The 16294-nt window shown below is 41.6% G+C and overlaps 1 protein-coding gene across 8 annotated transcripts in view; it reads left to right on the forward strand.

Annotated features, from left to right (window-relative positions):
• The window catches only part of SLC8A1 (solute carrier family 8 member A1), a 776612-nt gene that overhangs the window by 746517 nt on the left and 13801 nt on the right, over window positions 1–16294 (forward strand). For all 8 annotated transcript variants that reach the window (XM_068232265.1, XM_068232264.1, XM_068232266.1 and 5 more), the window contains one exon: window positions 15761–15904. In XM_068232265.1, the coding sequence (XP_068088366.1) occupies window positions 15761–15904 (144 nt within the window). The remainder of the gene's footprint in view (window positions 1–15760; window positions 15905–16294) is intronic.

Consider the following 16294-nt stretch of genomic DNA (forward strand, 5'->3'; position numbering starts at 1 on the left):
TATTTGCTATTTGTACTTCAGGTATATCAATGACTTTGCCTTTCCAACGTAGTTCCACTTCACACTGTCTTACCTTTAACGTTTGGTTGTTCCCTCTCTTACAGTTACATTTTCTGTACCGTACAATGACTATAAAACACTGATCATTTAGAGCTTAAAAAAGCAGTAGCTTTGGTTATCACCACCAGGATCTGTGAGTTACTAAAACGAATATTACAAGCGGTTTTTATGCTTCTCTGGCTATTTGGAATTACTTGTACTGAATTTATAATATAGCTACATTTGGAATTGGAATTTTGTTTTATACGTACATAGCTGCCTTTAATGTGGTATTGCTGTAGGGCACTTGGCTTTGCACACTTGCCTGTGCGACTATGTATTATTTATATGGCTATGATATGAATTTTGGCTTTGTCAATTTAGCCCGCTGCTTACACAGTATTATCCAGCCTGCTACTAATTGCAACCACGGTTCCATTATGCATTGTGCCTGAGGCTATAGATTAATAGGCTCCACAATTGTTTCAGTTTAAGCTTAAAGTGACCCTGTAGAAATACCAAGCACTATACATTGACTATATGATGATAAAGTACATAATAAATATGATTTTTATTTATATAGCGCCAACATCTTCAGTAGCACTGTACAACGTACAAAAACATACAATAATGGGTAGCATAGATACATGAGCAGTTCAACATACAATATAATCAGGACAACCAGTGATAGAAGTACAGATACATACAAGTGATGTGTAGTTTGAAAAACATCACTAATACTGATAGATTAAACAATTGTTCAAAACGGAGGCAGAGTAAAAGCTATTACTCGGAAGTAATATCTTTATTCAAATAGACTCCAGAGAAATAGCTATTACTGTGGAGTCTATTTGAATAAAGATATTTTTCAGTGAATAACTGATCGTGTGCCTGCTTGTGGGAGGTAAGTCCACCACTACCTCGCCCTTTTTAAACATTTTTTAACTATTTTATCCTTATCTGGTGCCTCCATTTTGAACATTTGTTTATTGTGAGTGTCCACCCTTGGTAGAGGGGTGTTACCCCCTTTTCTTCTACTTCTACGGAGTGCAACATTTTTAACCCGAGTGGGGTCAGGTCTAATCTCCCCACCTGCATACTGAGTAACCCACCTTAGTGAGTATATTCTCATGCAGTATATTTACTCTTTTGACCAATCGGTTTGACATATTGCACTATTGGAGCTCTCGATCTGCTTTGTTTTTCAAATACTGATAGATGTTCATTTGATAAAATGCACAGAAACAGGAAACAGAAGAGAGAGACAGCTCAACTTGGTGCATGCTGTGCACCGCATAGCGCCTGGTATTGGTGCGACTATAGCTACAATGCTATAGTCCGCGGCCATGTACCGGTAATTCGGGTGCCAGAAATAGCTGTACCCCAAATTATGTCTCCCCTTCCCCCTCTGAGTTGCTATGACTCGGAGGAGGAATAGTATTTATCGCCGATGGCAATTTCAGTGGCACCAGGGTGAGCCACCATTCTCCTCACCCTGCGCCTAACTGCCTGGTGATGTTATAATATGCACACATAATTAGATCTTACCTTTAGCGACAAAACAATTTATTGTTCTAGAGCTAGACTCAAGCCAGAAAAATGACTGTAACTTAGAATCTCAGGAAGAAGTCTCTCCCCTTTAACCTTTTTAGCCTCCCTATTGGTCCTTTAATGTGATAAATGGTTACACTGATCAACCTGAAAGTCCAGGAGCTCAAGCCACCTTACTCTTATGGTGTATTTAAAGTACCCCTAGGGAGAAACCAATTGAATGAAGAGTATCTTTCCCCTAAATGTGTGCTGATGCTGCTTGTTGTCTTTGTGGGACCCCCCCCCCCCCCCCATTCCCCATCACCGGTCTTAGCTTCTCCCCTGCCTCCCAGATGTTCCAATTCTGAAACTCATGTCTGCGAAGTGAAAAGAAGTGCTCATGGATGAGTCCTTGCTGCACACATGGTTGGAACTGCACATGTGCAGTTCTTAATAGCATGCATCCACCAGCTGAGCTAGCTTGAAAAACAATTGCCTGAAATTTCCTAATAAACATTTACAGGACTGGGGACGGAAAGAGGGGGGAGGAGGGGGGGTCACGGAAGAGCCGTGAGATAAGAGAACACAATCGCAATTGGTTTGCTGCACCGATTGCCGTTGACGTGCCAGATCAGAATCTGATGTTTAGGGCTTAGCAGGCAGCCAAGCCTGGGGGTCTCTGTTTTCTTCATAGCCGTTAGCAGAACTTTCTTTTCATGAGACAAGTTGGCTCTCTGATAAGAACTGTTTGTGTAATTAACTCCTTCAAAAGGAGTTCCTTCATTTGACCAGGGACATCTAGGTGTGAAGGCTTCCCAGCAGTAAGCCCTAAATGGCAAAGTGTTGCTATTTTCCTGTAAGGGCAGGATACACTCAGCAGGAGATCCGACTGCTCGGACTCCATTGGAAGCAGAGAGAAAATAAATGTTGTATATGATTTTAGCCTATTTAAGGAATACCGTGTCCAGGACGGTTATGAGAGTTATATCATTGGATTCATGGTGTTTTGATGGACATTTTGATACCAGTCTTGTGGGGCCAGGGATAAGCCATGACAAAGTATTAAAAATCTCAGGAACTACACATAATATGGGAATCAAGTTTGATGTCATATGAACTGTCATATTCTGAGGTATTTGAATCTGTGATTGTGATGTGTGTGTGCGGGAAACGTAAGCTGAGTTATGAGATATGTCATATTTGGTGAATGGGAAATGTCCGTCCCAGGAGGGTAAGTGCCCCTGTCCAGCCCCTGGGCTGAACCTGATACCCCACCCAAAAATGTGGGTCATTCAAAAGAACTTGCCAGGAACCCTTCCCTTAGTCCTCCCCTGTGTACCATCACCTGATCAAGCCAGCCAGCCAGAGGACCACGTGGCTGGCGGCCATTTGCCTGAACCGAAACAAAGGACATTTTCCATGTGCTCAGATTTTCCAGAAAGGACATATTTTCACCTGACCTTAAAGAGAAACTGTGACCAAGAATTGAACTTTATCCCAATCAGTAGCTGATACCCCCTTTTACATGAGAAATCTATTCCTTTTCACAAACAGACCATCAGGGGGTGCTGTATGACTGATATTGTGGTGAAACCCCTCCCACAACAAACTCTGAGGACCATGGTACTCCTGGCAGTTTCCTGTCTGTGAACCTTGTTGCATTGTGGGAAATAGCTGTTTACTGCTGTTTCCAACTGCCAAAAAAGCATGCAGCAGCTACATCATCTGCCAACAGTAAAAATGTCACCATGTGATAAATGTCAGAATGTAAATCAGGGATTTAAAAGATTTTACAATGGGTAAACACTAACTAAATCATTTATACATAATTATTGTAAAAATGAAGCACTTTTTTATTACATTATTTTCACTGGAGTTCCTCTTTAAGTATACGTATTTTTCTGTCCTTTTTATTTTCATACTGCGCTATTATTGTCTCTATAATTGTTTATTTGAATGATTTTCTGTATATATTAATTATTTATATTGAATTTATAATTAAAGACTTCTAAAAAGTCATTTATTTGTTCAGCTACCCCTGGTATTCAGCCGCACAAACCGAATCCTAGCTTCTGAAGTCACTGCTACTGTTGATAGCTAGATAAAGTAGGGTGTGTTTAACTGTTTTATTTGAAGGTATTAGTATCAGTGCAGTTAGGTCTCCTACCCTTCTTTAGGAGTGGTGGCAGTTATACCCTGAAATAGTGTGTAATTTGTATTACTGTAACTCAGAAGCGCCCTTCTAGTCTGTCTGCTGCCAAAATTCCGGAGGTTTCAGCGCACCGATTGCGACCACAGATTGCATGGTCTGTGTGCTGAAGCCAATTGGAATCCACTGTGCGGTCCAGCCACTAGAGGGCGTGTGACAGGGGGTACTCCAAGGACAATGAGGAGCGGCAGCACTCTCGGAAATCTAACCCACCATGGAATTCATTCATTTTTACCCCCCTGGTTCAGAGTTACTTTATCATCATAATATTTGATACTGTATATCATTAATGTTTTGATTTTTTTTTTTAAAAAATAGGCTACGGAAGACTGAACCTAAAGCTGTGATGATAAATGCATTTTTTGCTTCTATCTTTTCAATGGACGCAACTGTGGTTTGTTCACACTCTTCCATGTTCAACATCATCTGACTAATGTAGGAACGTGTGCTGACACATCTAATTAAAAATAACACGCATGATCCAGTTGGTATTAAAGTGGAGTTCAGTTTCCCCATTTCCTTTGACTGTTTTTTATGTGGGTTAACCTCCTGAGTGGTATGGACGAGCTCAGCTCGTCCATTACCGCCGGAGGGGAAAGCATGGCCCAGGGAGATTTTAAAAAAAAAACTTTTTGTACATCATGTAGCTAGCACTTGGCCAGCTACATGTGTTGTCCAATTGCCGCCGCTCCCCCCCAAACTCTGCAATCAGGGGCGTTATACGTACCCCCCGCTGGTGCAGCCTCTTCCATCACCACCAGGCGTCGCTATGGCGATCGGGACTGCGCATGACGTCATGACATCGATGACGTCAAACGTCATGTCTGATCGTCGCCATAGCAACGACCGAAGCTGAATGAAGAAGTTACGGCTCTCGCCGGATCCCGGATCGGTACATATAGCCGACGGCGATCGGTGGCGGGACACAGCACCGGGGCAATCAGGGGACACATGTAGCTAGCCTAGTGCTAACTACATCATTTAAAACAAGTTTAAAAAAAAAACAATTGCCCTCCTGCAGACGAAAGTCCGCAACAATTGAACGCCAATTAATTCCTTATGACTGCCATACATCTGATTTTTTTCCCTTTACACAAGAAGGGGAAAAAATCAGGAATAAAAACCTATGGACCTGTAGGCCTAACATCTGTTAGGTATACACTGCTTAAAGATATCCTATGGGAAGGAATACAAAATTACACAGTTGAGAATACTATAATGTGACATAACCAATATGAGTTTACTAAGGATGGTCTGATCAACATGCTCAGCTTTTATGAAGACATGAACAGATCGACATGCTGGGAAATCAATAGATGTATAATACTGGGAGTTAGTGAAGCTTTTGACACTTTTCCCCACAACAATCTGGTACTGAAGCTGAGGATGCAAGGACCAGTCAAGAATGTGTGTATGTAGGCACAGAACCGACTAAGCTACACAAGGGAAAAAAGTAGTAAATGGATCATACTCCAAATGAAAAACTTCAAGATCAGTACTGGGCCCAGTGATTAAAGTCAGTTGGATAGTAAAGCTGTATTAATCAGGGTTTTAGGACCAAAACTGACCCCTTCCTGTAATTCAAACAATGTTAGGATCCAACTACCTTTTCCCTTTTGTAGTATCGGCTACAAGTTCATCATCAGAATAAAGGGTGTTGCCAACACTTTAGCTTTAGCATCTGGAATCTATTTATAGAAAAGTATATAGTGTGCACTTACCTGTTTCTTTTGTACTGGATCCAATTATCTTTATTATATTTATTAGTGACCTAGCAGTTAGAATAGAAAGTAATGTCTACAGATGATATAGAATTATGTAGAATTATCAACACTCCTTAGGGCAGTGACCAACTACAGAACGATCTTGACCTCATGGCAATACTAGCAGGCAAAACAGCACATGAAATGTAATGTCAATAAATGTACAGACATCCGTACCGTATGCCATGTAAAAAGCAGCTAATGCCCACAGGACTGGGTTGCATTAAACAGGAAATAGGAATATGAGACACTAGTGTACTGCTGCCTCTGATATCATGTGATATATACAGTACTGTGCACATATACAGAATAATAGAATGTAATATGATAATTGTTATGCAGTAAGATATAATGAGATGCAATATATGATTGGATATGATATGCTGTTACATACATTGGCCTCAATTCACTAAGCTTATCTTCTGTCTTTAATAACGTTTCTAGAGTGATTACCATGGTGATGAGGCATGTCGTATTCAGGAAACATTTTACCTCAGGCAAACCTAAAGTTAACTCTTCTGTCCTTAAAATAATTCCAGAATTCTATAGTTAAAGATAGGCTGTTAATTAACTGCGTGTAAAAATACTGTAACTACAGAGGAGGTAACTTAACTACAGAGGAGGTAACTTAAGGAATGAAGAGATAAGATAACTCTCTCACTGTGTGGAGGTAAGTTTTCTCTTGCCTTATTATCTCCAGCATGATCTTAGTGAATTGAGGCCAATATATGATATAAGATAATGGCCTCAATTCGCTAAGATCATGCTGGAGATAATAAGGCAAGAAAAACCTTGCCACCACACAGTGAGAGAGTTATCTCATCTCTTCATTCCTTAAGTTACCTCCTCTGTAGTTAAGTTTCCTCCTCTGTAGTTAAGTTACCTCCTCTGTAGTTAAGTTACCTCCTCTGTATTTATTTTCACACGCAGTTAATTAACAGCCTGTCTTTAACTTTAGAATCCCGGAGTTATTTAAAGGATTGAAGAGTTAACTTTAGAGATCTCACCTTAACTTAACCTCCTTTGCGGTAACCCCGAGTCAGGTTAAAGAGAATCTGTATTGTTAAAATCGCACAAAAGTAAACATACCAGTGCGTTAGGGGACATCTCCTATTACCCTCTGTCACAATTTCGCCGCTCCCCGCCGCATTAAAAGTGGTTAAAAACAGTTTTAAAAAGTTTGTTTGTAAACAAACAAAATGGCCACCAAAACAGGAAGTAGGTTGATGTACAGTATGTCCACACATAGAAAATACATCCATACACAAGCAGGCTGTATACAGCATTCCTTTTGAATCTCAAGAGACCATTTGTGTGTTTCTTTCCCCCTGTTCTCATGCACTGAAGTTTCAGGCTGCTCGTTTCTTCCTGCAAACAGCTTTGCCCTTGTCTGTAATTCTTCAGTATGTGAAAGCCCAGCCAGCTCAGATGACGATTTATCCAGCTTGTAAAAGATAAGAGAGAAGAGAGAAGCTGCCCTAAATAAATAACACACAGGCAGTGTGCATAGAGGGGCCTGGTAGGGGGAGTTCATAGCAGAACCACAACACTGAAGAACTTGGCAGCCTTCCAGACACAGGTCGACAAGTCTGACAGGGGAAAGATACATTGATTTATTACAGAGACAGTGATAGTATAAAGTGCTGCAGTAAGCCAGAACACATTAGAATAGCTTTTTGAACTTGTAGGATGATAAAAAACCGGATGCAATTTTTGTTACGGAGTCTCTTTAAGGACGGAAATCTGTAGCTCAGAGTGGTAATCCCGAGTTGGATCCATGGAAGGTGTGTAATGTGCAGGGCTGCCACAGATCTATCTACAGTAGCAGTATGGTTTTTAGGGTCTAAAAGCTTGTGAAAAAATTGCACCGCTTTTAATCAATAAAATCTGGAAGTAATCATACCACCAGGGAGGTTAAAGGGACTCTGAAGCGAACAAAAATTGCTATTTTTACCTGCTAGTTCATTTCAGAAGACTCATTAGATGTAAACCGCCGCATTCCCGCCGCAAAGCGAGCGCTTTAGACCCCCAAATCCTGGGGCAAAAATCCATGACCATCTTGGTCGTGAATTGTGCTGCCCTGAGAGGCAGAGCTTTCTGCTATAGCTCTGCCTCTCCTGACATCAATTGCCGTGTGGATCTCCGCCTCTCCCCCGCCCCTCTCTGTGAAGGAGGAGTGAGAGGGGCGGGGAGAGGTGGCGATCCGCAGCGCTTGACATCAGTAGAGGCAGAGCTGCAGCTGAAAGCTCTGCCTCTTTCAGGAAGCGCCGTCCAGATTGCCCCCCCCCCCCCAGGGATTTGGGGGGTCTAAAGCGCTCGTTTTGCGGCGAGGATGCGGCGGTTTACATCTAATGAGAGTACTAAAGCAAACTAGGAGGTAAAAATAGCAAAGTTTGTTCGCTTCAGTTTCTCTTTAAAGACAGAAGATTTAACTTTAGATTTGCTTGAGGTAAAATGTTTCCTGAATACTACATGCCTTATCACCATGGTGATAACTCTAGAAATGTTATTAAAGACAGGAGATAAGCTTAGTGAATTGAGGCCATTATAGGTTATGATAAGATATAATAAGATACAACCACACAGAAAGTAGAGCCAGAAAGTTCATCTGAGCTGGTGGATACATTGATTCAGTTGAACTTGGTGGGCAGATTAAACTATTGCGTACACTAAAAACGCAACTACCACAAAAAATGCTCTAACATCCAGTATTAATGGAAAAACCATGCTCAAATTTTATTTAGGGATGTATCCATAACTGGTTAAAAACAATTAAAGTGAACCTAAACGCAGAACTTCCTCTTTGCTTTAATACACACAATGCAATTTTCCTTCAGATTGACGGTTGAAGCAATCATTTCTAACAGGCTCTATCTGATTCCTGATTATTTTTCTAATCAATTTTGTATAGATGTGATCAGGAAAATCGATCAAAAAAATGATCAGGAAACTGTCAGGAATAATCTGACAGAAACTTGTATCGTGTGTACTAAGCATTGTGTGTACTAAGTGTACACAGCATGATCCTTTATGGTAAACAAAAATCTTCATTACAATTTATCTGAAAAAAAATCCTGAAGATTCACTTGGTTTAACTTTAGCAGAAGCCACCGAAAGGGTCAAGCCTCAGTGTTCACTATATGAAGAGCAGCCTAGGCAGATCTCTCCTGCAGTCTATTCACAGACGCTGATAAGAACTAATTTCTTCAGCTACCATATGTATAATAATGATGTTTCATTGTGTTCTGTACAAGAGGTTGGGTCCACTTTAAAGTTAACCTGAGGTGAAAATAAACTGATGAGATAAACAATTATTTTTATCCTCCTACTCCTAAAATTACTTTTTTAGTCATCCCAGGATTTCATATTTAAACATTTAGAAAGTAGATTAAATGTTTTGTTGTCTCTGCTCAGTGGCAGCCTATTAAGTGCCCTTAAATGAAAATACATGAACTATATTGATTCTTTCTCTCTCCCACTGCTCTCAGAAGTATGTAGAAAAAACTATTTCAGGCAGCAAAGAAGACCGTAAAAAATAAGGTCACTTTTATGGTCCCAGTTAATTTTACCTATACAGTCGTCGGGAGAATGGTGCATAGAAAGGAGAAGATGTTGAAAAGTATTTGGAGGTGGTGAGAATGTGAGGAGATAAGTGAGGAGAAGTGCGTAGGCCTGGTTAGGGAAACTGTACTGCTAATAGTACTCTGCAGTAGTGCTGTTCCTTCAGCACCATTCTGCCACCCTGGAATACCTTTTTTAGTTGTTTAGTGGATTCAGTCAGACATAGGCCTCGATTCATCAAGACTTATCGAATTGGTTAACGGCAGTTCGGTAAAATACCGAATTCGTTAAGTTGATTTCAGGATTCATCAAATTTATCTACAGCTGTTAGCGAGCATTCGGTAATAATTCGGTAATCATTCGTTAGTGATGCGTTTAAACGGAAGAAAGTGCAATTCATGAAAATGAAAGTGGGCGTGGTTTTGCATTATATTTAGGATTAGTTATCTCCTTCACTGCTCTGTCGTTATTCCTGTCAGATCATTGCTGGCAGAGAAGATGGAGCCATTTGAAGTGGTTATGTATCAGCTGAGAGTGATTCAAAGGCGCAGAAGGGCAAGAATAAGGTCTAGAATCATATCAATTTGCAAGAGAATGGATTTATTTGATATATCAGGACATCTGCATTTCTCTTGAATCATCTTGTAAGAGAACACAGGCAGTGCCAGGGTTAACTAATTTGCTAGCTGCACTACATTTTTTTAGAAAAGGCTCCCATCAAGCCGTAGCTGGCGAAATTATGGGATTGTCCCAAGCCACTTCCAGAATCCTGGTACAGGTATTAAGCCTTATTCAGAATGTTGCTACGTGGTGTTAAAAGGACTGCCTTTTTACCCACAATTCCATGGGAATCTTATGGCCTTGTGTTAAATTACCGCTGTAAAATGGAAATATCGACACGTTACAGAATGGTTACCGAATTGTTATCGATATTTTATCGAATTCACACTGAATGCGGAAAAACCTTGATGGATACAACTAGAAATCGATAAACTTCGAATTCGGTAATTTAACAAACTGGAAAAAGTTATCTCAAAGACAATGATGAATCGAGGCCCTAGTCGCTTATTCATGTAATGGGAGGGTCTCAAGGTCAGTGTGGGAAGGTTCAGGGGATGCAATGCTTCAGCCAAGGAATGGATTTCAAGGTTCCGATAACCCCAAGGCTACAATAGCCCCTGCACAACCGAGTGGAGTACATGCTGGGGAGGTGGAGACAGAGGAACAGATTGTTAAAGATAAAAAGTTGTGGTCTGACAATGGTAATAAGCAGTTATTAAAGCTTTAAACAGAGCAGAGTCGAATAAAGACAAGGTCTACAGTGTGGCCATCTTTGTGGGTGGAGTTAGAGAACCACTGTGAGAGGTCAAAAGAGGAGGTGAATGAAATAAGCCTAATGGGAGTGCAGGGGCAAACCCAGGATTTTCAAGGGGAGGATTCCATGCACAATATAACGATCAGGAGCAGTTTGGATACAGATAATAGTGAGGACAGCCAATATCTTAATGAAGGGGAAAGTGAAGCCTTCTGCAAGGTCCTTCTTTTTTACTAGCACACAGCAGGGACAGAGGGCTGTGCTCATACCTAGCTCTGTGTTCTGTCAAGTTCCCCAGAGCTGCGCCAGGATCTGTACACATGCTGCTGTTCTATGCTCTGTACAGACGCTGCTGCATCCAAAGTCAACTGTAGCAGGGAAAGAAAGTGCTGGCAGCAGCATGATGCTGTGAGCTGTTGGATCCATGCAGACATTCTGGTGTCTGATTTTGTGCCTTTCCCCAGGAACTGCACCGGCCCCACTCTAAAGGGGGGATTCAGGGTACCAGTAATCCCTCTCTAAACTTGCCTATGCAGTAGGGCAATTAGGGTCTATGGGAACATTGAAGTCCCCCATAATGAGAATATTTGTCAGTGCAGTGATGTTGTCTATAAAAGTAGAGGCTTGTCAAGGATGATGTTAGATGACTGCAACCTGGAAGTGATGCAGAATAGAGTAGACATAGATAGCATAATCCTCAAAAGATTAACTACAGCTCGTCCATACCGCCGCAGGGGATCGCTTGGCCCCAGGTGGTTTTTTTTTTTATAAAAATTGTTTTAGATCATGTAGCTAGCACTTGGCTAGCTACATGTTTCTCCCGATCCCCGCCAGCACCCTTTGATCTCCCCTGATCGCCGTCCTTATACATACCTTCCCCCAGAACCTGTGATGGCGAAGCCTCTCCAATACCCTCAAGCGTCGCTATGGGAAGGATCAGCACTGCGCATGACGTCATGATGTCGATGACATCAGACGTCATGTCTGATCATCGCCATAGTGATGACAGAAGCTGTTCGGGGAAGTTGCGGTTCTCGCGGGATCGCGGCTAGGTGAATATAGCCGGCGGCAATCGGGGGGATCAGTGCAGTGCCGGGGGACTTGGGGCACATATGTAGCTAGCCTAGTGCTAGCTACACTATTTAAAACAAATTTAAAATAAAAATTTCCCTCCTGCAGGTGCGTGGCCGCATCAATTGAACGCCAGGGAGGAGACTGTGGACATGCAGGTGTAAGTGGTTTAAAAGAACAGTGATCAGGAAGGAGAATGCCCAGCCCACACCCATGTTTGTGTTACAATACCTGTCCAAGGCGTACGTCACGTACACCACACACGCACGCACGCACGCACGCACACACATACACACACACACACACACTCGTAACAGCTCTTTTATGTACTATGGGAGTATGTTCAGTAGAACCCGCGCATGTACAATGGGTGCCCAGAAAAAGTATTGTAACATTTTGCCGCCAGATCTCAAAGTGAGGCCAAACTGTTCAACGTATGAGAGGGCAGCTGGACACACAGTGTCAAATGGGTTTAGCCATGTCTCAGTGAGCCCTAGGAATGTGAAGGAGTTAAAAATGAATAGATCATGGATGTTTGCCTACCTACTGAGAGGGCATTCTGGAAGGCACCAAATATAGGAGGGGAAATTTTGTAAGAAATGGCAATGTTAACCAGCTCATTCAGGTTTCATATGTTAGGGAATGAAGGAAAGTAAGGACTGTCAGTGCAAAAAGAATTTAAAAACGCAATCATATTTAGTGGTCTCTCCTCATGCCCACTGCTCCCCCCGTTCTCCTGCACAACCCCCCCCCCCCACCCCCGGTAATGCCTACTGACCCCCGAACTTACTTCCTGGTCAGGGTGGTCGCGGCTGACTACACAGGCGCTGCATGGCAGTGTGCATCCTTTGGTCGCACGCCCGCGGCCAGGAGCGCTCTGTGAATGCGCACTAGGTAGCTGTGATTTAGTGTGCATGCACAGAGCACTCCCAGCCACAGACGCAAGATCAAAAGATGTGCAATGCTGGGCAGCGCCTGTGCAGTCAGCTGCAACCAACCCGATCAGGAAGTAAGTTTGGGGGGTCGGTAGGCAGTACCGGAGAGTGACGGAGGAGAACAGGGGCGTTGTGGGCATTAGGAGAGCAAACTAAACATGCCTGCTCACCCCGTTTTTAAATTCTTTTTGCGCTAAGGTATCCTTAAAATTGGATGCCCACCCTAGAGGACTGAAAGGTTTACATTTTTCACTGCTTATTTTTGAATATGGTTTTGAATCACATTACAATCAGTCAAGATTGAGAAAAAATCTTTCAAATTATTCTGTCCATTATTTGTGGAGTTGATGAGACACTAATACTTCCGCTCCTCCAATTCCAATTTCAAATTTATCCAGACTCCTCTTTACAGCTGTATGAACTGGGCAGTAAAAGTCCATGGGTGTATATTTTAACCACCTATATCTTGACAGTTCCACAAAATTCTTAGCAAATGCACTTTTGCCCCTTAGGACATTTTGAGGTAAATATGACAACTGTATGTCGGGAAATATCCATATCTGTCTATGTTCATATCAGTATAAAAATAACTTCTGCCTTTACAGTATATTCAGAGGTTTATGATTTTATTACAGTCAATGGCCCTGATGTAAGGAGAGAGAATAGCACTTTGTATTTTTTCACTTGCAATATAACCCTAAAAACTAAAATGTAGAAATCTATGAAGAAATTTCCTGAATTAGGCAAATGCTGTATCTGAGAGACTACTTGCAGGTAAAAATAATGTACAGATAAGGTGTTGCATGATTCCATTTATTGAATGACAGAAAATGAGCTTCTGAAATGTTAAAGGACAACTGAAGTGAGAGGGATATAGAGGCTGCCATATTTCTTTCCTTTAAACAATACCAGTTGCCTGGCTGTCCTGCTTATCCATTTGGCCGCAGCTGTGTCTTAATAATACCAAAAACAACCATACAGCTAATCCTGTCAGATCTGACAATGTCAGAAGCATCTGATCTGCTGCATGCTTGTTCAGGGTCTTTGGCTAAAAGGCAGAGAATCAGCAGCATAGCCAGGTAACTGGTATTGTTTACAAGGGAATTAATATGATAGCCTCCATATCTCTCTGAAGTTGTCACACTAAAAAAAAATACAGATGTAGTTTCCCGACACTCAATTGAAGTGACATTAGGTTGTTGTATAGAGGAGTACTACAACAATATGATGCTAAGCGTACAGTGGGCCGTATGCAATTCACCTTTTCTCCTGACTTTTCTCCCAGGAGTTAATTTTTCATTTTTGATTTAGAATAACTTTTTAGCACTTTGCAATGGAAAAAATAGCAAAAAGTAGGTAAAAAAGTACTATTAAAATTATTTTGAGTATTTTTTTGTTTGCTGGTGGTTTAAAGGACATTTTATTGACAAGTTTGAAAATTTCACCTAGGAGAAAACTCAGGTGAAAAAGTGAATTGCATATGGGCCAGTATGTCTAGAGGGTACATCTGTCATTCTTCTTAGTTCTTAGTTCCATGCATGATGTATAGTTTCGCCTCTGTATATGTGAGGGAGAAAATAGAATTTTAAAAATGTACTTTTTCCTAGATGTATAGTTATCCAGTAAACCTAACTAGTGAATGAGTAAATCCAGTTATCTTAAACCTAAACCTATCACTTTACTGAAAAGATACATATAACCATGGAGTCTACATATGAGCAGCCTTACTGTTTCCACCAGCTGCTTACTCCTGCTTAAATACCTCTGGGGTAGGGGGAACCTTTTATTCCTCTAGAATGCGTCCCGCAGCCTGAGTGTCTCCCTCCCTTCCCCCCTCCATCCGGAAAATGAGCGCATGGTGAAAGACTAGGTTTTAACTCACCCTAACGCACTTTCCAGCGGGTATCTATATGGCGATGGTGGTGCCATGTGACACGCTGGTACACATTGATGGCAGGTCACATGACGTCGCTGTTGCCATGGAGATCGGTGGGGTGCATGAAAAAAGGGTGCCAGGACAGAAGGGTCCGGCTGGATAACGAATTGGTGCTGGTGGATAACGAAATCTCAGTAACAATAAACATTGTTAACAAAATTGGTTAACAATAAATACTGTTTCAAAACAGACAGAGATAATAACGAAAATATATTAACGTTCAAAATCAAAATCGTTACATAATTCAACAATACAGCTTAACTCAACCTTACTCTCACACAGAACCCTCCCCTGGTGGTGCCTAACCCTAACCACCCCCCTGGTGGTGTCTAACCCTAACCACCCCCCTGGTGGTGTCTAACCCTAACCACCCCCCTGGTGGTGTCTAACCCTAACCGCTCCCCTGGTGGTGCCTAACCCTAGCCATTCCCCCTGCAGAAACAGCCTTACACACATAAAAAACAATAATATCTTTGATAACGTAAAATCTGTACATACAAATGAAATAATATGACTAATCTATAATGTTGCAAGCTTCTAAAACAATAACATATTTCAAAATCTTTAATGTTCTACTGTTAACGATAATTATTGGGCACCCTTTTTTCTGCTTTGGGCGACTTATTATTGATAAATGCTTTAGAGTTTTTGGCGGCGCCTTTTTCGTCCACTAGCCGCCGGCACCCTTTTTTCCTGCTTCTGATCAGTGCTTGAGAAAGCAATTGGGTAAGTTGCTTCTGTTGAACGTGCGCTGCACTTATTTTTGAAAGGACAGCAGAAGGAAGAAGGGGAGAGAAGTGGAATCTGCCCTCTATCACCAGGCCAGCTCCATAACAGCTTGTAGTTTGCCCAGCCCTGCGCTAGGGGCTTCTCCCACATCCCTAAAACATGTAGATAAGTTAATTGGCTTCCCCCAAACAATGGAGGAGGAGGACAAGTAAGGAGAAAGCACACCCTATGTGTTTAAAGTGAACTAAGCAGCTCCTGGCTTCAAATAGCTGCAAGGGCTGCCATTGTTCAGAAGCTCAACCCTGCTGTTTTACAACTAGCATTGTCCAGGCTAGGTGTGAAATTCTTCAACTGTAACTGATGTTTTCTGTTTGAAGTACAATGGGGGTTTGTTTGTGGTCAGTTAAGTCTAATGAGGTGATTTCTTATCTGTGTTCAACAATCTCCTGCTCAGCGACCACAGGTCCTTTGCGGACGGACAAAGTGGCTATTTTAACCCTTAGATGTAAAAAAATGAGGTAAATTGAAAGGTTTTTTTTAATAATAAACCACATTTTTAGAATGCATTTTTAATTTGCTATAGAGCTGCCCTGGGTGTTAAAAATGATGCTCGGTTCACTTTAAATAAAGCCAAGTGAGAGGCTCATGCTGTTATTTTGTCTCTCACCTCAGATGTTAGATACACCTTTTGTATAGCAGCATCAGCAGACTTCCAACAGCAATGGGACTACAAGGACCAGAAGACCCAGAGTCAGGTGGGGAGCCCAGAAACTAGAGGATCACAAGTCACAGTGGATTTAGGGATGATCTACAAAGGTAAACACTATTTTTTTTTTATTTCAGGTATTAAAAAACAATAGAATAATGGCATGTACATTCTTAAAGGGCCACTAATATGTCCCTACGGCATCCTCGCTTCATCAGGGTGACTGTATATAACAATGGATGCCTGGTGTCTACATGACTTCAAGTGGATTTAAACTCATAACTTCCTCTCTGCTCTAAAAGATAAGGCAGGCACAGAATGATAACCTTCATTACAATTTATGGAAATCCAAAAAATGAAGTTTTAACAGGATGAACTGTGCAGGGAGCATAGAAAGAGTTAAAACATCAGTCTTTCCTGCAGAAGCAGAGCCAGCCAGAGCCACAGCTCTGCTATGAGTCACATCTGATAAACTAATTACACTTTGATGGAGCTAAAAC

This window comes from Hyperolius riggenbachi, chromosome 4, assembly GCF_040937935.1.
Source record: "Hyperolius riggenbachi isolate aHypRig1 chromosome 4, aHypRig1.pri, whole genome shotgun sequence".
In the NCBI taxonomy this organism is placed as follows: Eukaryota; Metazoa; Chordata; class Amphibia; order Anura; family Hyperoliidae; genus Hyperolius; species Hyperolius riggenbachi.